Here is a 25,525-nt window from a genome sequence, read left to right as displayed (position 1 = left end):
AATGCACGGAGAAGTGCGGGGCGGACACGACGCGGGGTGGAGCATGGTTGCAGTCGGATAACTTCGGCTGGGTCGGACTGGACTGTCTGACGGATCGACGGGGATGCCGGTCAAAGAAGAAGACGGTGGTGATTTCAGCGACGACGACATAGGAGCGTGATGCTGATGGTGGCCGACTTCTGGGGCGTGGAAACACGTTGGTGCAGGCCCGAGGGCTTGTGTGGCTTCGACAGACTATGGCGCGGGGTTGATTCAAGACGGTGCCCACATGAGAGCTTGAAGTCGACATGGCGCGGGAGGGTGGCACGTACAACCACCATGGAGTCATGTTGAAGGTGGAGCTGGAGTCCGGCGGAAGACTTCACTTTGTGCTGATGGTGGGGCTACGGCGTAAGAATTCGGAAAGTCGAAGCCTATTTCAGCGGGATAGCGAGAGACACGTGGATCGGACTGGGTACCAGTGGTCTGATGGAGACGTCATAGTCGGCATTGGTCGGTGATGATCGGTGGTTCTCTGCAGTGGGGGTTGAGGCAGTGGGGGCTAGCTACCCGGGAGACTCGACCAGGACAGCAGAGGCTCGACGCGGTGATAGCGGCGAGGCGTGCGGTAAGCACGGGACACAGCGACAGGCCAAGGCACTGGTGGTCAGACATGTGGTCAGGCAAATTGTGCAGGGGGTGCTGAAACAGTGTTGACGAGTACCAGATTCGAGTTGGTGACTGGGTCTATCGGTGCCGGTTGATGGACAAGAGTTGACCATGAAGAATCTGAGAAAGTGGCGGGAAGTCTGGAATTGTCAAAACAGAGAGAGTACATGGCTGTATATTCTGTGGTGTTCAGTGCACATGGCAAAGTGCGGATGACAAATACAGAAGGAGGCAGAGTGCTATAGCTGTGAGACATGCCAGAGACTATCCGGAAGAAGGGTGAGACAACTGCAAATTTAACTCAGGGTGACACATGGTGACACAGGGCGACACCGCCTGCTAACAAGTTATGAACATCAAGCAAATCCTTAGTGGACTAAATTAGCAAAAAAAATCAAATTGAGTAAATATTTATCTCACCAAATTGCACTTACAAAAGCACTACGCTCCCGAAAATGGTTAAAAAAAGAGTCTTGATAACACTTAAGTGAAGCGATCTATCATAGCCTTTTCGCTTAGTAAGGATGTCAAGCCCAACGAGAAGTAGGAGGAATCAGTTGATGGAAACTAGTAAGAGTTCACTGTAAAGCTACAAAGAGTGTCTCATGGTTTGTTCGAAAGCAAGAGTAATTACGAAAAAACAAAATAACAATAGTGCACCAAGTGGCCCAATCCTCACCTATGCTAAGCACAAGCTGACTGTCTTAGTTGTAGGGATCAAGGCGTTCCCGCATTTAGTTCCTGTTCATTGCTATGATTGTTTGTTGCGCGGTGAAAAGATTGTTTTAGTTTTAGGGATCAAGGCGTTCTCGCATTTAGTTACTGCTCATTGCTATGATTGTTTGTTGTGCGGTGGAAATTATGGCCGCTTCTTTTATTTCAAAATAATTTCCGGTATTTTCTTGGAATTTTTTAAGCTCTGAATAATTGATTTTCCTTTTGGTACGTTTTCACCCACTTTTCATGTTGTCCGGTAATTTCCTAAGAATTTTCCTCTCTGTGTGTTTTGAAGGGGAAAATACATTAGAATTGGGCAATAATATGCAAAATATTGATAATGAAGAGGAAACTGTAATAAGAAATAGTGATTTAAAATGGACGTATCGCTCCTCCATTCGCCTGGACCCATCCACGTCTTTGTCCGGATCGCTCTTGACGTTCCGTCCCACCACCACATATGGTACGCCGTCACTGCCGCCACCACCGACTGGACAGCCAGAGGGCGGAGGAGGAAGTTCCCGTGCGAGGTTCTCAGAGTGATGGTCGACGACGCTTGCTCTCGTGGACAGTGGAGATCTGACCCGAACAACATTGTGCACATCGTATTCTTGAGAATGCGGCTAGTGGCCTCCCCAGCCTGCCAGGCATTGACGAAGATAGGTTGCTCGGTGTGGGCGCGCTTCCCTTTTTTTTTATTCTGCTCGAGGATTCTTGCACCCGGGAAATCGACCAGTACCGACGTTTTGGGCGGGCCCTTAAGTTTTTAATTATCGAGCTCAAATCTTTCCCCGAGTGCCTGGTTGTCGAGTGTCTGTAAAAAACACTCGGCAACGCTTCGGTGGAAGGGTGCATGTCGAGTGCGGTTTGCCGGCTGTAACACTCGGCGAAGTCTTTGCTGAGTGTACCTGGTAGTCGGGGAAAAACCGATTTCCAATAGTGCATAGCTAAAGCAGAGGCCAAGTCAAGCTGTTTTGGGGGGCTCGCCGGAGCACAGAGCTCGAACTAGCTCGGCCAGAGGAACGACGAGCTTGCGGGCGGCACGGGCTGAGCCCAGGCCATGTCCACCCTGACTTACGGAGGCGCGTAAATATTTTCCGACATGCATGGCAAGTAAGAAGTATAAATTCTCAGGAAAATACCTCCCTCCGCGAAGAAATATAAGAGCGTCTAGATCACTACTCTTATATTTCTTTATGGAGGGAGTACTTAGTTTCTGAGACTTTTATTCATCTTATAGTTACACAGGCTAGGACGATACAATATATATGGAAACAAAGAGCGAGCACGCGCACACACGCACGGACGGCAGGGATCCATCCATCCATAGGATGCAGCAGCGAGGGATCCCCATTTTATTTAGCTGCAAATACAAGCAGTAGATATAGGTCGAACACATGTATCCACCGAAGCCAAACATACGGAAGTCAGCAGACACGTATGCTAGCCATGATGGATAGATGGATCAAACCCCAAGTTTGTAGGCGCCGATGGCATTGAGTTTCTCTGAGGAGCGGCCCAAGAAGGCGAGGATGGAGCCGCCCTGGAAGCTGAAAGTACTTATGGTAGACGGTGCCCCGTATGGCCCATACGGATCAGAAGCCCGGTCAGTGACAAATTTAAGCGAGGTGACAAACTTGCCATCGCTGGTGCCGTAGACAGTGATCAGGCGCTCGTCTTCACCAATGTTAATCTGCATAAAATAAGTATGCAGGTAGATCACAAGATATATAAGTAAAAATTAAACAAATATATACGTACTCTTTCCAATATCACATGCACGTACGTACCACGTGGGGTTTACCGGTCTGGGAGCCCCATGGACCCGAGGGGATTAGTTGCCCTGCCATGTCAAGATAGCTGAACGAGATGCCGTTGATGACCCCGCCGGCCCCTTCGCAGGAGGAATCAGTGCTCCAAATCTGGATGCTCACAAGCCTTTTGGGCGGATTGAGAGCATTAATGTCCCAGTGATTACCTCCTTGGCCGCCATACGGGCCGATCTTCATCGCCGGCGTTGACTGCATGCACGGACGCGGTTAATCGATGGAGGAGTATATCTTTTGTTAGGTTACCTATACAATAATAAAGTAATTGATCTTCACTAGTGATCTAAAACATCATATATTAGTCTACAAAACAAAGGAAGTAGAAAGCTAGATAGGCAGTAGGCTGATACTCCTACCATATCGTCGCGTGCTTGGAGATCTCTTTCTGTTCTAGTCTTTGCAAGGAATGCTAGCTGCTTGCTTGCTTTGTGGCCGTCCTTGAACCAAAATGCCCGCCTATTTATAGCGAAACTTTTCAGCACCTACAAGTCGTATGGTACTACCACGATGATAGATGGCAACAATTTTGTTTGTCATGCTGCACTATTCCTATTTTCTATACCTTTCTTCAGCACAGCGCAACTGGTAGTTGCTGGTTTGTTGTCATCAATGGATAAAAGAAAAATATCCGGATGTAGCCAACTGCCAACCAAAATATTATCCCTGAGATCATTTCTCAAATTTATTTTGTACATATATTAAGCAAATTTTGCACAAACATGCCTACCAAAATGAGAAGTGGAATGATCACTAATAGCATGGGATGGAGAACACACCAACTAGATGTTAAAGGAAAAACAAGCTGCCGGCCGATGGAAATGCATGTCAACAAAAACAAGTTGCATGCAGAGCAGAGCAGGTTATCTGCTCTTGTTTTCTAATGTGAGCAGAGTAGGTTAGGGCATTTCTAACCAATCCCAATAACCAGTTAGAGGAGTAAAACAAACCGCGACCTAACCGATCCCCAGTCGGCGTTAGTGGAGTAAAAATTATACTCAGCCGCGGCGAATCTCCCTGTATTTACTCCACCACTCGGCGATTGAGTAAAAATATCTTCCCTCCCTCCTCTCCTTACCCTCCTTCCCCTCGCCCATCCGTCGGAGCCTCCTGCGCCGTTCCCTGCCGCCCCCTCTCCTCCCAATGGCCGGACGCGCCTGGTGGCCAATGGTCCCCTCCGCGGATCCGCCGCTACTCCCCCGGTTCATCCTCTAGCGGCGCATCTTTGAGCCGCCACCGCTCACCCGATTCGCCCGCCGCCGCCCGGTTTGCCGACTTCCCCCAGCAACCACCGTCGCGGCCGCCGCAAAGGACATATATCAGTGTCCGGCAGCGCGCGTGGGGGACATGGGTGGTGGAGGTCACCGACCGGGAGACCCACAAGAGGAAGTGGGCCGGGTCGTACCACACGGCGGAGCCCGCGGTGATGGAGTATGAATAGTAGCAAGTCTGGTTCCACGACACTGCCATGAGGCTGAACTTCCCGTTTGGGATTGCGTCGGTCCACCTCATCCCGCCAGCACCGGGTGTGGTAAGCGCGACGATGGCTCGGGAGGACCGAGAGGCGAGGGAGCGCCTCGAGGCATAGTCCACTGAGGAGGCGTACAGTGAGGACCTCCGCCGCCAGCACCCCGAGCTCGTGGAGGCAGAGCGGGCGATATTCGCTGAAAATGGCGGGAGGTCATCGTCATCTCCGGCGACAAGGTGTAAGGTTGTGGCCTGTCGAAGAAAGATTGGCCTGACCTCCACTATGACCCATAAAGATGAGTAGTCTAGTGTAGTTTAAGTTTAGTGGAGTTTAAGTTTGAATTTATGTTTAATGTTCTGTTGTCAAGACTATGTTTGTTGAACTTATGTTTAAATGTATGCAAATTTCAGTTGAAACTCGGTTGAATTAATGCAAATTTATGTTTTACTATGCTAAGTTTAGGGGGTTGGCTAGAACCGACAAAAACTTAATGGAGTATAGTAGAGTATAAATACTCCACTAAGGCTTACTTGGTCTGATGCTTCTCTATTTTATAGGGGCTCGGTAAGAAATGCCCTTAGCTCTATGCATCTTGCTGCACTAGTAGAAAAGGGGGCATTTGTCCCGGTTCGTAAGGGCCTTTAGTCCCGGTTCATGAACCGGGACTAATGGGTCGTTACTCATACCTCCCCCCTTTAGTCCCGGTTCTAACACGAACCGGGAAAGATGGTCCTCCACGTGGCCGGTGCGCTAAGCCCAGGCAGGGGGGCCTTTGGTACCGGTTGGTGGCACCAACCGGGACCAAAAGGCATCCACGCGTCACCATTCCAGTGGCTGGGGTTTTAGTTTTTTTTTTGAAATGGAGGGGGGGGGTTGGGGGTTTTGGGGGATTAATTTAGGTGTTTCAGATATTGTGTCAGCTAGCTAATTAATAGAGAGAAGTGTCCTCTCTTATGTCTGTGCTTGGTCGACACTACGTACTATACATGGAGAGGCCCTCGACGCACTAGCTAGTAAGAAAATGAAAGGAACCATTAAGTACAGAAGTTCGTCATGCATACCGAGAGAAGTGATCGATCGACCTCTCCTTCTCCAAGAGATTGGTCGAACAACAAGTTTTCGTATTATCTATCCGACGCTATTGGCTACATACATATACAATATGTAAGATCTCTTAATTACAATCCCCTAGCAATTGAAATCAACTTCCACATGGTATTCTTCGGCATTATTGATGACGTGGTCAAGAAAGAATCCCGCCAATTCCTCTTGAATTGCTTTAATGCGATCTGGTTCTAGGAGTTCATTCCGCATCTCCCACGTCTAATTTGAAGAAGGGAGTTAATTAATACATATATATGAATTAAACTCAACAGAAATGATGGTGTAACAAAATAAAATTGTGAATATTATTGCTTACGCACTTCATATTGTCTTTTAGAGTAGCCCCGCTTATTTTTTAAAGTCACGTTGTAGATGAACTCGAACATGTAGTATCCACATAAATCATTCCCTTGTTCCCGCCACAAGCACTTTACGAGAAATAGAGGTCAATCAAACTGATAATGAAGCATTATAAATGCCATTTATGAAAGTATAGCTATAGAATCAACGGGAGATGCGCGCAACTAGCTAGCCAGTAGTACTTACTTTCGGGTATGTATATCGCAGCTCCTTCGGCAGTCCCGGAGCTTCTGCGGTGAACTGTTTCCAAACCCTGCAAGACAAAAAATAATAATTATTACTTGAGATATCAGGAAATGAACAAAAAGTTGCCGATATGGTGCGATAATGATCGATTGAACTTACTTGTTGAGAAATTGAGTCATGTCCGCATAGGTTTCGGGATCTTTTCGTCTCGAGTCTAAGACGGTTACTAGTCCCCACTCAAGCTTAATCTCTAGAAGAACATAGTGGAAGCTGCGCTTGCATGCATGACTCATCAATTACATTACTATAACCTCGCTCGAGTAATAAGGGAAACCGAATATGCACACGACAGTAACACTCACTTGAAGTTGTAAGGAAAGAGTATGGTATCTTTGTTTTGATTTTTGATCAACGATTGTAGCAAGTTGGCCTCGGCCTCTTCGGCGTGCTTTTTAACCAGAAATTCATCTATGATATTTGTGTTAATGATCCCAAAATCATAAATTTCTTGTTTTCTGCACTCGACGATCTTCAATCTGCATAATATATTGAGGATAATTAATTATAAATACATGCAATGAAAGAGCCGAGCTATATATAGAGACTTAATGATAGAAATAGTACTTACAGGCAGTAGCAAAAGACCGTTAATTTATCGATGGCCTTTTGATTGAAGAACGCGAAGAACTCCTCAAATGGAACACACAACATATCAGTTCCAACGAGGTCGTGCTCTTCTTTAATGTTCAGATACAAACTATTCGTCCCCCCAGACTCTCTGCAGGTTTTCATGTACCAATTATGAAATCTTCGCATCATCATTGTTACAGATTTTTCATCTTTGACGAGAGGCTTCCCGTACTCGTATCTGTGTTCGTCCATCTCCCTGAAATCAGGAAGTTGATCGTCAGGCAGGTAATCTTGTAGATTGCCATAACCGTCCACCATCCCCGGAGCATTAGCAACGATGTTGCCGCTAGACACATTGAGCGGGGGGGGGGGCACGATTGGTTTGCTTGTTCGCTGAGCTGGTCAATTTTTTTCGCAGCTGCTCGTTCTCTTGACCTTTGATGTCTGACAGTACTTCCCGACCGCTCCGCTTGGAGATATGTCTGTTCAGTAATGCGCTCATAGTTGGTTCTCCGCGGAGACTTTTCCGGTTTCCTCGGGGCATCGAGAGTGCGCTTTGCTTTCACCGGATCTACCTTCTCCTCCAGAGGTGGGTGTCTCTTTGCTTTCACCCCTTCAAAGAACACCTTCACGTGGGTCCGCACGATCGTTGCATTTTCCTCCTCGGTCCTCTCGTATGGTAACTTCTCTAGAGGCTTGAGAGGTGGACCGTATCTGTATTGCCTCTCGCCTCTTGCTGTGCTGCTAGACGCCGGAGCAGACGGAGCAGCTGCGGCGTCTGTCTTCTTTCGTGCTTGCTTACGAGGCGGAGGAGAAGGACTACAATGCGCTGGAGCAGCCTGGGCGGCGGCGGGTCTCTTCCACCCTTGTTGGCGAGGCGGAGAAGGAGGAGGCTGCTGGCTGCTCGGGCGCGCCGGCGCAGGCGGAGAAGGAGGCGGAGTGCCGCCACGCGCCGGAGAAGGAGGCCCAGTGCCCTGATCGTCACTCGCCGGAGGAGGAGGCGGTGGAGGAGGCGGAGTGCCCTGACTCGCCGGAGGAGGAGGAGGAGGCGGAGGCGTCCAGTTCGGGAGGTTGATGAGCTCCTTCCGCCATAGGCATGGAGTCTTCAGAGCAGAACCCAGCCTAGTCTCCCCTTCACCGGTAGGGTGGTCAGGCTGGAGGTCCTCAAATCCCTCCGTTATTTCATCCACCATCACCCTAGCATATCCTTCTGGAATCGGCCGGCAGTGAAAAGTTGCGCCGTGTTCAGTAGGATAAACAGAGCCAACAGCCGCCTTGACCTTCAAATTCATCCATCGCGTCATAATGTGGCAATTTTGAGACTCCGTGATAGCATCCACGGGATAGCTGGCAGGAGCCTCCAAGACATGCTCCAGCTGAAGCAGCTCGGTGGAAGCCACGCTGCTTCTCCGCTGAGATGGCGGGGTAGCTTCGGGGCAAGCTTCGGCAAGTCGTTTGCTATGATCTGCTGCTTCTCGTTACTCTTCTCGTTCCTCTAGCCCCATTACCCTTTCGTGCAGCGCCTGCAGTTGGCCCTGCTCCAGTTTCTTCCTCCTCTCGTGGGTTTTGTAACCCCCTGCGTCCGGAAAACCAACCTTCCACGGAATGGAGCCTGGCGTGCCTCGTGTCCGTCCAGGCTGCTCAGGATTCCCGAGGGCCATTGTGAGCTCGTCCTTCTCCCTGTCTGGAACGAACGCCCCTCGCTGCGCTGCATTGATATAGTGCCGAAGCCTCTTGACTGGTATTTTCAGTTGCGCGTCCGTCCAATGGCACTTCCCTGATACAGGGTCCAAGGTTCCGCCAGCCCCGAAGAACCAAGTCCGGCAACGGTCTAGCCAGTTCATTGTCTCTGGTTCGATCCCTTTTTCAAGCAGATCATTCTCAGCCTTGGACCACTTAGGCCGGGCTTTGAGGTAGCCACCTGACCCCGTGCGATGGTGAAACTACTTCTTCGCAGCATTTTGCTTGTTTGTCGCCGACATCTTCTTACTCTTTTCCGATGTCTTGTGGGCCACAAATGCGGGCCAGTGATCTTTGATCTTCTCATATTTGCCGATGAATTCTGGTGTCTCTTCTTTGTCGACAAACTTGTTCAGCTCTTTCCTCCACCTCCTGAATAGGGTTGCCATCTTCTTAAGAGCACAAGACTTGATTAATTGCTCTTTAACTGGCTTCTCCGGATCCTCCTCTGGCGGTAGGGTGAAATTTGCCTTCAGCTGAGTCCAAAGATCTTCTTTCTGCATATCATTGACATAAGACACCTCAGGGTCTTCCTCCTTAGGCTTATACCATTGCTGGATGCTGATCGGGATCTTGTCCCTAACAAGAACCCCGCACTGAGCAGAAAATGCGTTCTTTGTCCGGATGGGTTCAATCGGTTCGCCGTCGGGCGCGATTTCTACGATCTCAAACCTTTCATCTGAGCTCAACTTTTTCTTCGGGCCTCGTCTCCTTACCGAAGTTGTGCTCGATCCGGAGGGCTAGAAAAAGGAAGAAAGACGAGAGTTAATTAATATGTGTACATATACCAAAACAATGAATGCATCAATTAACTAGTCAGCACGGGCTTAACTAATATATATATATACCTGGCCGGACTCGGTTCGGTCACCGAAGCAGTCAGCACGGTCTCCTTCTTGTACCTCCATTGGGTCACCGGAGCCATCATGAACATAGCCCTCTTCTTGTACCGGCATTAATGGGCCGGAGCCATCATGAACATAGCCCTCTTCTTCACCCAGTCCTTCTTGACCATCGGTGTCGTTGAGAAATGACGCAACGACATCACTTCCTTGTGCGATTATGTCCCCCAACATCGCTTCTGTTGCTTCGTCTCGGGAGTGCTCCATAGTTTCTGCAAATATTTACAACATGTCAATTATTATTCAAACATGGTACAGATGGATATATATTAGTGGCAAACGTAGAACTAGCTAGCTAATCACAATAAGGAATCATGTTAGTGGCCTCGACGCTGCTTCTCTAGGGTTTGGGGTGGCCTCGACACAACGCTTCAATGGTTTGGGGTGGCCTCGACGACAACACTCTTTTAACTTGGTAAATTTGGGTGGCCTCGAGAGAGTTAATTTGTCGGGTAGGGGCGCGGCGGGAGGGGGTAGGAGACCAACATCGTTTTCTCTCTAGGGTTTGGGTGTCCTCGAGAGTTTTGGTCGAGCGAGAGGGTCGAGGGGGGTGCTGCCGTGGTATAAGTTATCACGGTCGAGAGGGGGTATATATATCGACCGCCCCTCATGTCGAAGTTATCTCGAGGGGGTTATATCGACAACGACACGACATACATATACATGGGAAAATAAGGAAAAGGAAGAAAAGAGGAAGAAGGAAGAAGGAAGAAGGAAGAAGAAGAAGAAAAAAAAGAAGAAAAAAAAGAGGAGAAGAAGAAAGGAATAGAGGAGAAGAAGAAAAAATAGAATTTCTATTTTTTCTTCTTCTCCTCTATTCCTTTCTTCTTCTCCTCTTCTTTTTCTTGTTTTTCCTCTTCTTATTTATTTCTCCTCTTCTTCCTCTCCTCTTCTTCTCCTTTCTTCCTCTTCTTATTTTCCTTTTTCCTCTCATTCTTTTAGTATTGCTTTGTTTAAAAAAATGTTCAAATAGAAAATTTCAAAAAAAAACAAAGGTTTTGCCTAATGCATTGTTCATATGAATATACAAACATTTGCATATTCTACAATAATTAATATCACCAAAAAAATCTATGAACAGAAAAAATCCTAACTTTTCTAAAAATCTATCTTTTGCATATATGAAAACATTAATACACATATGAACAAAAATACATATATGAACAAAAACATGCTCTGAACAATTTTTTTATACATTTTGAACATCTACATACACATAGCCACATACATACACATATACATTATATATATATATATGAACAAAAAAATTAAACTAATAAAAATGAAAAAAAACAGAGCCGGGGCGGCGCAACGGCTCACAGCGGGGGCGGCTAGCTATGACGATGGCGACGGTGGGGGCGGCGAGGGCGCCGGCGCGTGGGGGCGGGATGGGGCAGGGGCTCGGGGCGGCACACGGTGATGGGGACGGCGGTCTCGGGCGGCACACGGCGACATGGACAAGGAGGATGGGCTCGGGGGGGGCACGCGGCGACGGGGACGAGGATGGCGGGCTCGGGGAGGCCGGCGATGAGGACGGCGCGGGCTCGGGGAGGCCGACGACGAGGACAACGCGGGCTCGGGGAGGCCGGGGACTTGGACGGTGCGGGCTCGAGGGGAGGCGACGGCCTTGGCGGCGGCGGCGGCGACGGCGAGGTGGAGCAGCCTGACGCCGTCGATGAGCTCGGCATCGTCGGGGGATGGGGGCAACTGGCGATGAAAACTGAGAATTTTTCACAAGTCTTTGCTTATATAGCAAAAGCCATTGGTCCTGGTTCATGGCACGAACCGGGACCAATGCCCCCTTTAGTCCCGGTTGCTGCCACCAACCGGGACTCCTTTGGTCCCGGTTGGTGCACCAACCAGGACAAAGGGGGGCATTCGGTACCGGTCTTTGTCCCGGTTGGTGGCACCAACCGGGACTAAAGGTGGGGCATTGGTACCGGTTCGTGGCACCAACCGGTACCAATGCCCCCCTTTAGTCCTGGTTGGTGCCACCAACCGGGACCAAAGGCCCCTGTGCTGCACGCGTCGCGGCCAAAGTTTAGTCCCACCTCACTAGTTGAGAGGGCTCGAGAGTGGTTTATAAGCGCTGTTGCGCCCACCCACTCGAGCTCCTTTCAACTGCAAGCTTTCGGGCCTAATCTCACACTTTGCTGCTGTGGGCCTATTGGGCCTTCTGCGGGCCTGAATCCTTGCCCAGGTTGGGTTTCTAGTCGTATTCAGGCCGTGGTGGCCCAATAGGTGGCAGTTTTTTTTCCAGTTTTTTGTTTTGTTTTTTGCATTATTTATTTTCTTTTGTTTTTTGCTTTATTTTTAATTCTTTTTTCTTTTAGTTTTAGAAAAATTATAAACTTTCTGTTAGTGCCATTAGTTTTCAAATTTGAAAACACTTTTTTTATTTTTTATTTTCTTTCTTGCTTTATTTATTTTATTTTATTTCTTCTTACAACAAAATACTTATTGTTGCTATTTTTATTATTTTTTCAGTTTTTTTGTTTTGTTTTCTGCATTATTTATTTTCTTTTGTTTTTTGCTTTATTTTTTAATTCTTTTTTGCTTTTAGTTTTAGAAAAATTATAAACTTTCTGTTAGTGCCATTAGTTTTCAAATTTGAAAACACTTTTTTTGTTTTTTTTCTTTGTTGCTTTATTTATTTTGTTTGTTTCTACTTACAATAAAATACTTACTGTTGCTATTTTTATTTTGTTTCAGTTTTTTCTGTTTTGTTTTTCTGCATTTTTTTTGTTTTTTGCTTTATTTTTTAATTCTTTGTTTTTAGGTCAGCAAAATTATAAACTTTCTGTTAGTGCCATTAGTTTTAGAAAAATTATAAACTTTCTGTTGAGAGTGTTCTTGGCTCATCGTATGATGTATTCGCTTCCTTATCTTTTCTTTTTTCTCGGTTCTGGTAGACATGTCCTTCACATAGATAACCTTGTGCCACATCATTGGCTAGGACGAATGGTTCGTCAGTGAACCCAAGATTTTTCAGATCCACTGTTGTCATTCCGTACTGTGGGTCTACCTGTACCCCGCCTCCTGACAGATTGACCCATTTGCACTTAAACAAAGGGACCTTAAAATCATGTCCGTAGTCAAGTTCCCATATGTCCACTATATAACCATAATATGTGTCCTTTCCCCTCTCGGTTGTTGCATCAAAGCGGACACCGCTTTTTTGGTTGGTGCTCTTTTGATCTTGGTCAATCGTGTAAAATGTATTCCCATTTATCTCGTATCCTTTCCAAATCGTAACAGTCGAAGATGGTCCCCTGGACAACAAGTACAGCTCATCACAAACAGTGTTGTCACCTCTGAGACGTGTTTCCAACCAACTGCTGAAAGTCCTGATGTGTTCACATGTAATCTAGTCGTCGCACTGCTCCGGGTGTTTGGAGCCCAGACTGTTCTTGTGTTCATCGACATACGGGGTCACCAAGGTAGAGTTTTGTAGAACTGTGTAGTGTGCTTGAGACCAAGAATATCCGTCCCTGCATATTATTGAGTCCCTTCCAGGCGTGCCTTTTCCAGTCAGTCTCCCCTCATACCGTGATTTAGGGAGACCTATCTTCTTAAGGCTAGGAATGAAGTTAACACAAAACCCGATGACATCCTCTGTTTGATGGCCCATGGAGATGCTTCCTTCTGGCCTAGCGCGGTTACGGACATATTTCTTTAGGACTCCCATGAACCTCTCAAAGGGGTACATATTGTGTGGAAATACGGGGCCCAGAATGACAATCTTGTCAACTAGATGAACTAGGACGTGCGTCATGATATTGAAGAAGGATGGTGGGAACACCAGCTCAAAACTGACAAGACATTGCACCACATCACTCCTTAGCCTTGGTATGATTTCTGGATCGATCACCTTCTGAGAGATTGCATTGAGGAATGCACATATATAGCTTCACAATGGCTAATCGGACGTTTTCCGATAGAAGCCCCCTCAATGCAACCGGAAGCAGTTGTGTCATAATCACGTGGCAGTCATGAGACTTTAGGTTCTGAAACTTTTTCTCTGCCATATTTATTATTCGCTTTATATTTGACCAGAAGCCAGTCAGGACCTTCATACTAAGCAGGCATTCAAAGAAGATTTCCTTCTCTTCTTTAGTAAGAGCATAGCTGGCAGGACCTTCATACTGCTTTGGAGGCATGCCGTCTTTTTCGTGCAAACGTTGCAGGTCCTCCCATGCCTCAGCTGTATCTTTTGTCTTCCCATACACGCCCAAGAAGCTTCTTCCGGTGATCTGCCTCGCCTTTGAAATGCTTGCCTTTCTTTCGACATTGATGGTTGGTCAGAAGAAATCGACGATGGCCCAGGTACACATTCTTCTTGCAGCTTCCCAGGTATATACTATCGGTGTCAAGTAAACAGTGCGTGCATGCGTGGTATCCCTTGTTTGCCTGTCCTGAAAGGTTACTAAGAGCGGGCCAATCGTTGATGGTCACGAACAACAACGCCTTTAGGTCAAATTCCTCCTGTTTGTGCTCATCCCACGTACGTACACCGTTTCCATTCCACAGTTGTAAAAGTTCTTCAACTAATGGCCTTAGGTACACATCAATGTCGTTGCCGGGTTGCTTAGGGCCTTGGATGAGAACTGGCATCATAATGAACTTCTGCTTCATGCACATCCAAGGAGGAAGGTTATACATACATAGAGTCATGGTCCAGGTGCTGTGATTGCTGCTCTGCTCCCCGAAAGGATTAATGCCATCCACGCTTAAAGCAAACCATACGTTCCTTGGGTCACTTGCAAACTCATCCCAGTACTTTCTCTCGATTTTTCTCCACTGCGACCCGTCAGCGGGTGCTCTCAACTTCCCGTATTTCTTACGGTCCTCACTGTGCCATCGCATCAACTTGGCATGCTCTCTGTTTCTGAACAGACGTTTCAACCGTGGTATTATAGGAGCATACCACATCACCTTCGCAGGAACCCTCTTCCTGGGGGCTCGTCGTCAACATCACCAGGATCATCTCGTCTAATCTTGTACCGTAATGCACCGTATACCGGGCATGCGTTCAGATCCTTGTACGCACCGCGGTAGAGGATGCAGTCATTAGGGCATGCATGTATCTTCTGCACCTCCAATCCTAGAGGGCATACGACCTTCTTTGCTGCGTATGTACTATTAGGCAATTCGTTATCCCTTGGAATCTTCTTCTTCAATATTTTCAGTAGCTTCTCAAATCCTTTGTCAGGCACAACATTCTCTGTCTTCCACAGCAGCAATTCTAGTACGGTACCGAGCTTTGTGTTGCCATCTTCGCAATTGGGGTACAACCCTTTTTTGTGGTCCTCCAACATGCGATCGAACTTCAGCTTCTCCTTTTGACTTTCGCATTGCGTCCTTGCATCGACAATGACCTGGCGGAGATCATCATCATCGGGCACATCGTCTGGTTCCTCTTGATCTTCAGCAGCTTCACCCGTTGCAGCATCATCGTGCACATCGTCTGGTTCCTCTTGATGTTCAGTAGCATCACCGTATTCAGGGGGCACATAGTTGTCATCGTACTCTTCTTCTTCGCCGTCTTCCATCATAACCCCTATTTCTCCGTGCCTCGTCCAAACATTATAGTGTGGCATGAAACCCTTGTAAAGCAGGTGGGTGTGAAGGATTTTCCGGTCAGAGTAAGACTTCGTATTCCCACATATAGGGCATGGACAACACATAAAACCATTCTGCTTGTTTGCCTCAGCCACTTCGAGAAAATCATGCACGCCCTTAATGTACTCGGAGGTGTGTCTTGAACCGTACATCCATTGCCGGTTCATCTGCGTGCATTATATATAATTAAGTGTGTTAAAAATCATTACAGAACATCATGAATAGATAATTAAGGGACCAAATTAATAGAAGTTCATAATCACATTAAAACCAAAGTACATACATAGTTCTCATCTAACAACATAAAGCTCTGCAGAGCATCTAAATTAATTAAACCATACATTGAAGCTATGTAAAACATTTCAATGCGAAAACAAATGCGATCATAATCACAACCAATGTAACAACTGATCCAACGGCATAATGATACCAAGCCTCGGTATGAATGGCATATTTTCTAATCTTTCTAATCTTCAAGCGCATTGCATCCATCTTGATCTTGTGATCATCGACGACATCCGCAACATGCAACTCCAATATCATCTTCTCCTCCTCAATTTTTCTTATTTTTTCCTTCAAGGAATTGTTTTCTTCTTCAACTAAATTTAACCTATCGACAATAGGGTCAGTTGGAATTTCCATTCAACAACCTCCTAGATAAATAAAATCTATGTCACGTTGGTCGGCATAATTGTCATAAACAATAAATGAACCAATAGTTATGAAAAGATAATATATACCACATCCGAATCATAGACAGGACGAGGGCCGACGGGGGCGGATACCAAAACCATCGCACTATATAAGATGTAATAATAAAATTAAGAAAATTATACAAGTATCTATATAAACATACAAGGAAGAAATTTTTTCCTTTCAGAAAGAAGATAAGAACAAGAGGCTCACCATGGTGGTGCTGGCGACGAGATCGGCGCGGGCGATCGATGGTGGTGAAGATGGGGACGGGACGTGACGGACCGCTAAACCTAGACAAATATTGAGGAAAATGGAGCTTGAAGGTCGAGCTTGGAGAGGAGAAAACTTAAGTAGTGTGGCTCGGGCATTCCATCGAACACCTCGTGTGCATAGGAGGTGAGCTAGAGCACCACAAAGCTCTCTCCTCGCCGGCCAGGAAAACAGAGCAGTGGGAGTGCTCTGCTCGCGGGCGAGGGGTATATATAGGTAATTAATTGGTCCCGGTTGGTGGCACGAACCGGAACTAAAGGGCAGCCTTTGGTCCCGGTTCAAGCCACCAACCAGGACCAATGGTAGTGGGCCAGGAGCGAGGCACATTGGTCCCGGTTCGTCCCACCAACCGGGACCAAAAGGTCCAGACGAACCGGGACCAACGGCCCACGTGGCCCGGCCGTCCCCCGGGGCTCATGAACCGGGTCCAATGCCCCCATGGGTCCCGGTTCTGGATTGAACCGGGACTAATGGGATGACCTGGCCTGGACCATTGCCCCCTTTTCTACTAGTGCTGGAAGACACACTGTTGAGATATAGATATTGCATGTGTATTTCTTGTACAACAAGCCCTCCTCCTTCCTTGTATAGTTGAGGACGTGGCCCTCCTATGTACCTGTATATACGTGCATATTGCACCCGATGAATATATCGTGAGCTGCATAATTCTCTACATGGTATCAGCCTTAGTCCGATCCCTCCTACCCTAGTGCGTCGCCGTTGCTTCCAAGCCGCCGCCGCTTCACAAGCTACGCCCGCGTCACCGAGTTCTAGCCGCCACCGTAGCCTCCCCCACTCGCGATCTCCTTCCCTGCCGCCGCCCCACTCGCGATCTCCTTCCCAGGTCGTCGCTAGCCGCCACCCTTCTCCCCGCTAGCCGCCCGCCTCTTGCCGGAGCTCTCCTCTCCCTCTCACTCTGCTCGCTGTGACTTGCCGTGGCTCGATCAACAAGAGGAGGAAGAAGAGATTCAGAGAAGTTCAGAAAATGGTGGACACGGGGATTTTCCCAGCGCACATACGCTTTATCCTTTCCTCGAGCACGAACTCGATCATGTCCTAGACCACAGCCGTTACAACAACCTGCACTTGGGCTTTATACCAGGCCGGCGCTGGGGCACGATCCCCTCGCCTCCTACTCATCCGCACGCCCGATCGGCTCGCTCAGCCCGCGATCTCGCCGCGCACGCACGCCGACGCATCGCACCGAGCCCTCCACGATCTCTACGCGCACCCGGACCAGGTCGCCAACGGCCTATCCCTACAGCGGGGCGTCGCATGCACACACACGCGCGCACCCAACACAACACACACACGCATGGGCATGGCTTGCTGCTAACAGAGTTTAGAAAGGTCACGTTTACGTTTTCGTTACATAGAAACGGAGAAAAGTAATGCGCGACTGAGGGCGGAGTCGCCGGCGGCAGCTTTGCCGACGCATCGCGGGAGCGGGGGAGTATGACCGCCTCTGCCTGCCGATGAACGAGGAGCGTCGTTGGTGGCGGGGCAATCTCAGCGCGGCAACCATCATAGGATAGACCTAGAGGGCTTCTTCGGTGACCCTGATGCTGCTCCTTCTTTCCCTGCAGCGTTTTCTTACTTCATGAGAAATCGACTGGTTCAACTATTATTTTCAGGCGACTTACAAGTAGCTAAACTACAAAATGATTGTGATTCCCTACCATGAACAACCATTGTTAATAGCCGTAGATGGTGTGAACACTGAACAGCCATGCCCTTTAAATGCAGATGGTCAAGCATGTAGTAGATGGGCAACGTCAATATGATTTTTTACGTAGTTTATTATATGAACAGCACACAAGAAATGTGAATCAACGCAATGGCTACCCTGTCCGTCACGAGATCAATAATACCTGTGTTTCCACTCTGTACACTAAATCTCATGCAGACTAATCTTTATTCACTTATATGACCGACCAACACTAATAAAAACTAGTACGCTACACACTAAAACAGGAAGCCCTAATTAGCAGCATGCAAAAGTGCCTACTAGCACCGTTCAGGTGTCACGCCGCTAGTAGGTTATTACCAGCGGCGTGCAACTAGAACGACGTTATAGTAACGAACATATCCACATTGTTTGTCCAGCATGCCGCTAATAAGTATCATCCTAGTGGCGTTCATGTTGTTGCACGCCACTAGTGACTAAACTAATAGCAGCGTGTGACTCGCACGCTGCCAATAATATCGTGACCAGTGGCGTGTTGTTTTACTGGCATATGGCTACTAGTGGATTGAACTAGTGATACGACGTTGTTGTTGTGCGCTGCTGGTAACTCTTGCCTAAAAAAATCTTTTATTATGTTTGGCAAGATTTTGTACCTAATTTCCTTCTATGGCACCAACTATGAATCGGAGGCCTCCTTATACCGCCATGGCAGCAAAACAGGATCAAAATTCTATCATGTAACATTTTGGCTACACGAGTCAAATTTAGCAATTACTACCATTGGATCATAATCTAAACAAACCACATGCGAATGTTCAATACAGTTAACTACCACATAGTATATACATCATAGCAACTCTGAATAGAAGGTACTCAACAGTAAAGCCATACAAAGTACTGATTCGTTCCATATTAGTTGTCGTTCAGTTAGTACAAAGTTGTACTAAATAAGCAACAGTACTCCCTCTGTTTTATATTAGTTGTCACTAATTAAGTAGTCTCTACTCCTAATGGAGCAGTTTGTGAATAGTACACCGGTTATTTTTTGCTGGTTTTATTTCGCCTCACCATTTTCGCTGGTTTTATTTCGTCTCCCTCCCACCTGCCTTTTCGCTTCACCACCCACATAAACCCATCAGATTAGTTACCATATAAAAATAAATCGCAATCAATCAAGTATTGATGATCAGATTAGTTACCATATAAAAAATAAATCGCAATCAATCAAGTATTGATGGGATATTTCCTTATATTGATGTGATTTTCCCTTTCTTATCATCAATCATCAATACTGCCAAAAAAAATGCGTACCTTTCCTTTTCCTGCCAACCGACCGCGTCCCGTCTCCCTACATCCGCCCTTGTTGCTCTGCCTCCCGCACAAAAAAACCCTCTCGTTTGACCTACCCCCAAACCCCGCACGATGGAAAAACCCAGCCGCCTGCTTCCCCTCCTCTCGACCGCTCCATACGTCCAGATCGTGGCCCCATCCCCATCCTCCTCTCACGTCACGGCGGCCGATGGACTGCCGCCACCACCCTCCTACTCTCTTGCCGCCGCCGTCCTCCCGCTCGCTCGCCGCCGCCGTCGCCACCAATCTCGGCGAAGGCGCCATTGCTGCTATGTCGCCTCCTTTCCCCATCCAAGCCTGACCATGGCAATGGCGCCCTCTCATGTGTCCCGTGGTGAGGTTTGGGGAGGCACGACCACAATCCAGTAGGGATCTCACCGCGGACCCGTCCGCTGGGATGGGTGTTTCCTCCGTTGCGAATGGGATCGAAGGGAGGTACCACTTCGTCGTCAAGGTCGGCGAGGCAGCGGCCGATTGGGAGCCCGGTTGTGAACATGGGAGTTCGTCCCCATGGAGGCGGTGGCCGTGGAGATTGGATGTGAAGCAACCCCACTTGCCAGTGGTGGAGGCTTGCCGTCCATGTGATTCTTTCTTCTCTCGGTATCCCCATTCCTTGCCTCCCATTACAAAAGCGAGCATGAATGAGAGCAGGGGTTATTTCATCAATTCATTTCTCATACTTTTAGTTGCTTTTTTGAGATTATACAAGATGCTTCCGATCTGTTTTGTCAAATTACTTGGATCGTCTTATGGAATTGACAACCATCATATTTTTCACCTCATGTTATTTCTTAATCCTTGTCCCACTAGGCATCCACTACATGTTTGGTAATGACGTGATGTTCAGGCGGCTAGGAGAAGCTCAGCAGCCAGATCAAGGGCTATCGAGATGGATCTGGGAGCCAAGCAGTAGTTCTTCTGTTAAATTTTGGTTATTATCTTTTCTATTGTTACGATTGTGCGATGGTTGATTTTGACTCGGTGTAACATTTGCATTTGTTTCCCCAGCTTGTTGGCGTAGATGTGTGGCACTGCGTCAACTAATCAAGAGCGAGGGCAGTGCACATCAGAGCTACGCTGAATGTAGCGAGCCAACCACGAATTGGGTATGTTCACACGAGGGATGGGAGAGGAGAGGAACATTAACATTTTTCATGATTTGGATGAAAATTTCAGTTCGTAGTTTCTCCGTACGTGGCAACACACTAGCGATACTCATGGGCTTAGTATGAAAGTAGCGCCAGCAGAATTAGTAGGTTGGATGGGAAGGCGGTTGTTGTCCTTGTCCCTTGGTGCTAGCCTACCGTGGAAAAAAATAATAGGGGGAGGTTCAGACTTCAGAGCAATGATAAAAAGGTTTGTTCCTCACTCTTTTGTTGGAATTTTAGTTCCAAGTTAACATGATTTCTTATCCGCTTCATAAGTCATGCATTTGCTTAATTAGGTGATAAGTAGAGCAAAAAAATTGATCATGTTTTTGTGGGGTTTGTTTAAACTCCGGCATAAGGAATTTTGGTTTAAGAAAAAATACTTTTGGCTTCTTTAATTACAAATTGATTGCAAGATCGTGTTAGTATGTGATTTCTCACATCTGGTTATAATATTTGTGAAGACGTGCATTGCACGTGCACTTGGAAGCGGGCCCGTGGCTCGCGCCGGACGGCACCGACGATGACCCGGGCCACCTTCTCCGCGTATTCTTGGAGCTGTGGCTGGCCGATTTACATGAAATTAATTCCCTCAGTTCTGGTGGCAAATATAATACACATAATCCATATTGTTATGCACTAGCGTGTGTGTGTGAAATAGATGGATTATGGTCCCGTACCCAATAAGATGGATATGTGTCTGTTAGAGAGAGGGAGAGGGGGAGAGAGAGTGAGGAAGAAGGAGGGAGAGTGTGTGTGTGAGGATTTGATGGTAAAAAAGGTCGCCAATGTCGTAATATTGAACTCTTAAAGTTAATGTGGCCTCGTTGCAACACACGAACGTTCTTCTAATTCCATATAAATAACAATGAAATCACTCTTTCATGACCGCATGTTGCAGCACGCGATCCCTCCAGAGCTATCCCCGCTAGCTGTAAAAAAAGGGAAGTACAGATCGATCCCATAATTCCTTCCCTTCCCGTGAATTCAACCAGTGGGCCTCAACATGTATTTCCATAATCGCCCCCTCCCTGAACTCAACAGGTGGGCCCGACATCTCATTAAATTTCACGCAATGTTATTTTCTTAAAAAAAAGGAACCTAATACACCCCTAAATTTCAGGGGGTGGGCCGCCATAATTTCTCATTTAATTGAATCCATCTAGATCTTTTAGAGGAACTGGGGACCTCCAAACAAGGAATCCCAACTATCTCGCACGAATTAGACTCGCCCCAATGACAACTAATGTGGAACAGAGGGAGTACTTTAGTAAAAGCTTGTTAGAGACCCTAGCTTAGAGGGCATCATCCTCCCATGAGTTCAGTAACTCAGAGTCTCCTCTGGGGGAAAATGCGAGAATCCTTCCCGGTCCATTTCCGGATCACCAAAGAAAGTAATCACTCAGCTCTACACACAGGTAGTTGAGCGGTTGACTAAAACAGGCAGTCGATCTTGGTATTTTACCTGGTATACCTTGGGTTGTCTTTTCGAAGTAATCGTTAATTCATAGTTTATGTTGTCATTGATAGACATTGGATCCTTCCTAACATAATTTTGACATTCTCTCTAACCCTTTGGCAATGGAATTTGGACACCACAAAAATGTTTCGTCCTTTGTGACTTCCGCGGAAATGGATCAAAGAGCATTAGAGGTATTACTCCCATGCTAGCTAACTTTTGCAAAGCTTGCCCAAAAGATCTAGATCCACTGACTTTTGTTTTCATTGTAAGCTTTAAAGTTAGGAACAATGAGAGTAGGTAGTCAACTTTCTTACTCGAGGACAAGCATGGTTTAAGCTTTGGGAGGTTGACAGATCGATTGTATATGCAATGTTGGAGCTCATTTGTTCCATATTATCCCCATAAATCACTACAAAACAGAAGGTTTTTAGTGACAGTTTACCTGTGTCATGCAAAATTGATTTTCATCATTGAATGTGTGCCGCACTGTCACTAAGCGCTGTCACAAAACATAAATCTTGATAGTTCCAGTTTCTCGCCACCTAACTTCGTATCTTAGGTGACATATCAACTTTTTCATGGAAGTCGTTTTTCAGCAAGAGCCAAAATTGTCACCTGGGATTGACTGATTTTTAACCCAAGATCGTTTTTGGTGACGATGATTTGTCACTAGTTATCGGTACCTCCTTTTGACAAGTGAATGTTTCTTGCAGATGGGCCCAACATATGATGATATGGCTGCTCCCATTATATGTGTATGTATTGCCCACGAATTGCTGAGGCAACATTGCATTGTGTTGCTCATCAGTTGTTTCGCGCTATATATGTTTCTTTTTTGCATGGTAATCTGGATTTGTCAATGTTTTGAAGAAATGTTTATTCATTTACATTTAGTCCAATTTCTGGCACTTAACATGTCCCTTTTTAGCAAAGGTGATGCCAAAATTTTGTAATAATTTTACATATATACTTGAGATTGATTTTATAGGTTTAATTGATACATTTTTGTTATACTTTATCCAACTAGTCTATTAATATGTCAATTTCTAGGAACGTTTTTTATATGTCCCCATGCCAAACTTTGTAGATAATTGTTTTCCAAATATAATTATTACAATTTTTTACCCTTGTGATAAGTTATTCTTTTTCCAACAAGTTGCCATGTGATCAACAAAAATTTCCAACAAATTGCCATGCCATGGCATTTCTATTCTCGGTTTTTTGTATTCACACACATACTTTTTTTTCTGATGTCTAAATTATGCAATTTTTGGTAACTTAAAATACATTGATATTTGTGTGTGTGTCTTTAATTGTACCATGCCAAATTCATGTGCTTTTGTTGTACAATTTAACACGAAATTTACCTGTTGTGGCTTTTTTGTACAATTCATGGGCTCAATTGTCTAGGGCCTGGTTCGCCCTCGAGGTGGTTTTCTAGCGAAGGAAATTGTTTGCTGGACTGAACCCCCCATGGAGAACAATTCGTTCGCCAGGTCCACTTCCCTTTGGAAACGGCAACCAGTTATTGGCCAACAATCGATGTAATTTAAAAATAGGCCGGCGGGGGGATACAAACCATCGAAAACACTAAAATTGAGAAAGGAATTAGCATTGGCAAATCAAATAAGTGTATCGATCATGACAATTGTGGATAATCGGATAGGTTATCCGGTGATTAAAATTCTATTCCCCACACAAACACAAGTGTATAGAAAGCTACATGATAGTTGACTTGCGTTATATGTGGAGCATCATTATTTGCTACTCCCTCTGATCCTAAATAAGTGTGGCACTAGTTCAAAACTATGACAAGATGAGTGTGTACTTTCTAAAGTACTCAATGAAAACGATATGCAGATTGCGGGTGAGAACAAGCGCAAGTACACGTACAAGTTCTCACCCAAGGTTGATGAATGGTTGGAATTTCAATCACGGAAGGCGGATTTCCAGGAATCTATATTATATAACAACGACGATTTGTTGTACGAAGTGAAAGAGTCAGGAGGAAGCACAAACGTTGACCGTCAACACGGGGGCCGAGCTTTCAAGGACTCTATAACACGGTGTGATTGGTCAACAACCGGGCGGTGTAATTTAAAAATACGCCGGTTGGGGGATACAACCCATCGAAAACACTAAAATTGAGAAATGAATTAGCATTGGCAAATCAAATAAGTGTATCAATCATGACAATTGTGGATAATCGGATAGGTTATCCGGTGATTAAAATTCTATTTCCCACACAAACACAAGTGTATGGAAAGCTACATGATAGTTGACCTGCATTATATGTGGAGCATCATTATTTGCTACTCCCTCTGATCCTAAATAAGTGTGGCACTAGTTCAAAACTGTGACAAGATGAATGTGTACTTTCTAAAGTACTCAATGAAAACGGATACGCAAATTGCGGGTGAGAACAAGCGCAAGTACAAGTACAAGTTCTCACCCAAGGTTGATGAATGGTTGGAATTTCAATCACAGAAGGCGGATTTCCAAGAAGCTATATTATATAACAACGACGATTGGTTGTACGAAGTGAAAGAGCCAGGAGGAACCATAAACGATGACCGCCAACACGGGGGCCGGGCTTTCAAGGTCTCTATAATACGGTGTGATTGGTCAACAACCGGGCGGTGTAATTTAAAATACGCCGGTTGGGGGATACAACCCATCAAAAACACTAAAATTGAGAAAGGATTTAGCATTGGCAAATCAAATTAGTGTATCGATCATGACAAGTGTGGATAATCAGATAGGTTATCCGGTGATAAAAATTCTATTCCCCACACAAACACAAGTGTATGGAAAGCTACATGATAGTTGACTTGCATTATATGTGGAGCATCATTATTTGCTACTCCCTCCTATCTTAAATAAGCGTGGCACTAGTTCAAAACTGTGACATTTATTTTGGATTGGAGGGGGTAGTATTTTATTTCTAATGGCCTCGTAAGAGTTGACCGATCGTGCATGACCGAAGGGAGGGCGTACCCCATCGTACCAACATGGCTTTAGCCTTTCGTTCAGTGTATGCGGAGATGAAACAACTTCTACTGGTTGGCTACTGGTTTATAATTGGACCGTGGAGTTCCATCGCTTCTCGGTATAAGAAGGCTAATGCAAATCCTTCACCGTGGCGCTTTGGAATTTGAACCTGGCAAAAGTGATGGCCGGACTATGTACAGTTACTATGCATCTACGTTGTAGTTGGTGTGTATTGAGAACTGTCGGAAGGGAGAGAGAGGATTGATGGAATAGTTGTTGTATTGCTTGAGCCTCGTGGGCGTATATATAGGTGTACATGGTCATTTTGGAGTACAAGGCAAGGTAGAATAATATCCGATGCTATCCTAGCTCTCCTAATAATCATGATACTCGACATACCCCCGCAGTCACAACAGTAGCGATGCAGACGGTGAGACTGGAGAAAAATCCGAATGTAAGACGACGGACAACCCCCACGGTCGTAACGGTCAACGCATCGCGAAAGTCGTGGCTGGAGTGAAAACCGACGAGGTTTGTCAAGCAAGGCGATAGCCCTTTGTGCCGATGTCGATGTAGCCGAGAGCGTAGGGTGGTGTAGCCGTTGTTGAGGTAGCCGTGTGAGGGACGCCATGGTCGATGTCGAGTCGGGGTAGCCGGTGTCGAGGTAGTCGTCGTGGACCGGGAAGAAGAGCGGCGGCAGCGACCTGACGAGGCGGTG

The 25,525-nt window shown here is 46.4% G+C and overlaps 1 protein-coding gene across 1 annotated transcript; it reads right to left on the bottom strand.

Moving 5' to 3' along the window:
* Positions 1-2,479: 2,479 nt before the first annotated feature.
* On the bottom strand, positions 2,480-3,711 carry LOC123101085 (protein GOS9). Its single transcript, XM_044522716.1, has 3 exons — positions 3,551-3,711; positions 3,156-3,386; positions 2,480-3,058 (listed from the first exon to the last, which is right to left on the bottom strand). The coding sequence occupies exons 1-3, from the start codon at positions 3,551-3,553 to the stop codon at positions 2,831-2,833; spliced, it is 462 nt and encodes a 153-aa protein (XP_044378651.1). The 5' UTR covers positions 3,554-3,711; the 3' UTR covers positions 2,480-2,830.
* Positions 3,712-25,525: the final 21,814 nt, after the last annotated feature.

The sequence above is a fragment of the Triticum aestivum genome, chromosome 1B, assembly GCF_018294505.1.
Source record: "Triticum aestivum cultivar Chinese Spring chromosome 1B, IWGSC CS RefSeq v2.1, whole genome shotgun sequence".
Lineage (NCBI taxonomy): Eukaryota > Viridiplantae > Streptophyta > Magnoliopsida > Poales > Poaceae > Triticum > Triticum aestivum.
Note: the sequence above shows the minus strand (reverse complement) of the source record. Positions and strands in the feature narration are given on the sequence as shown.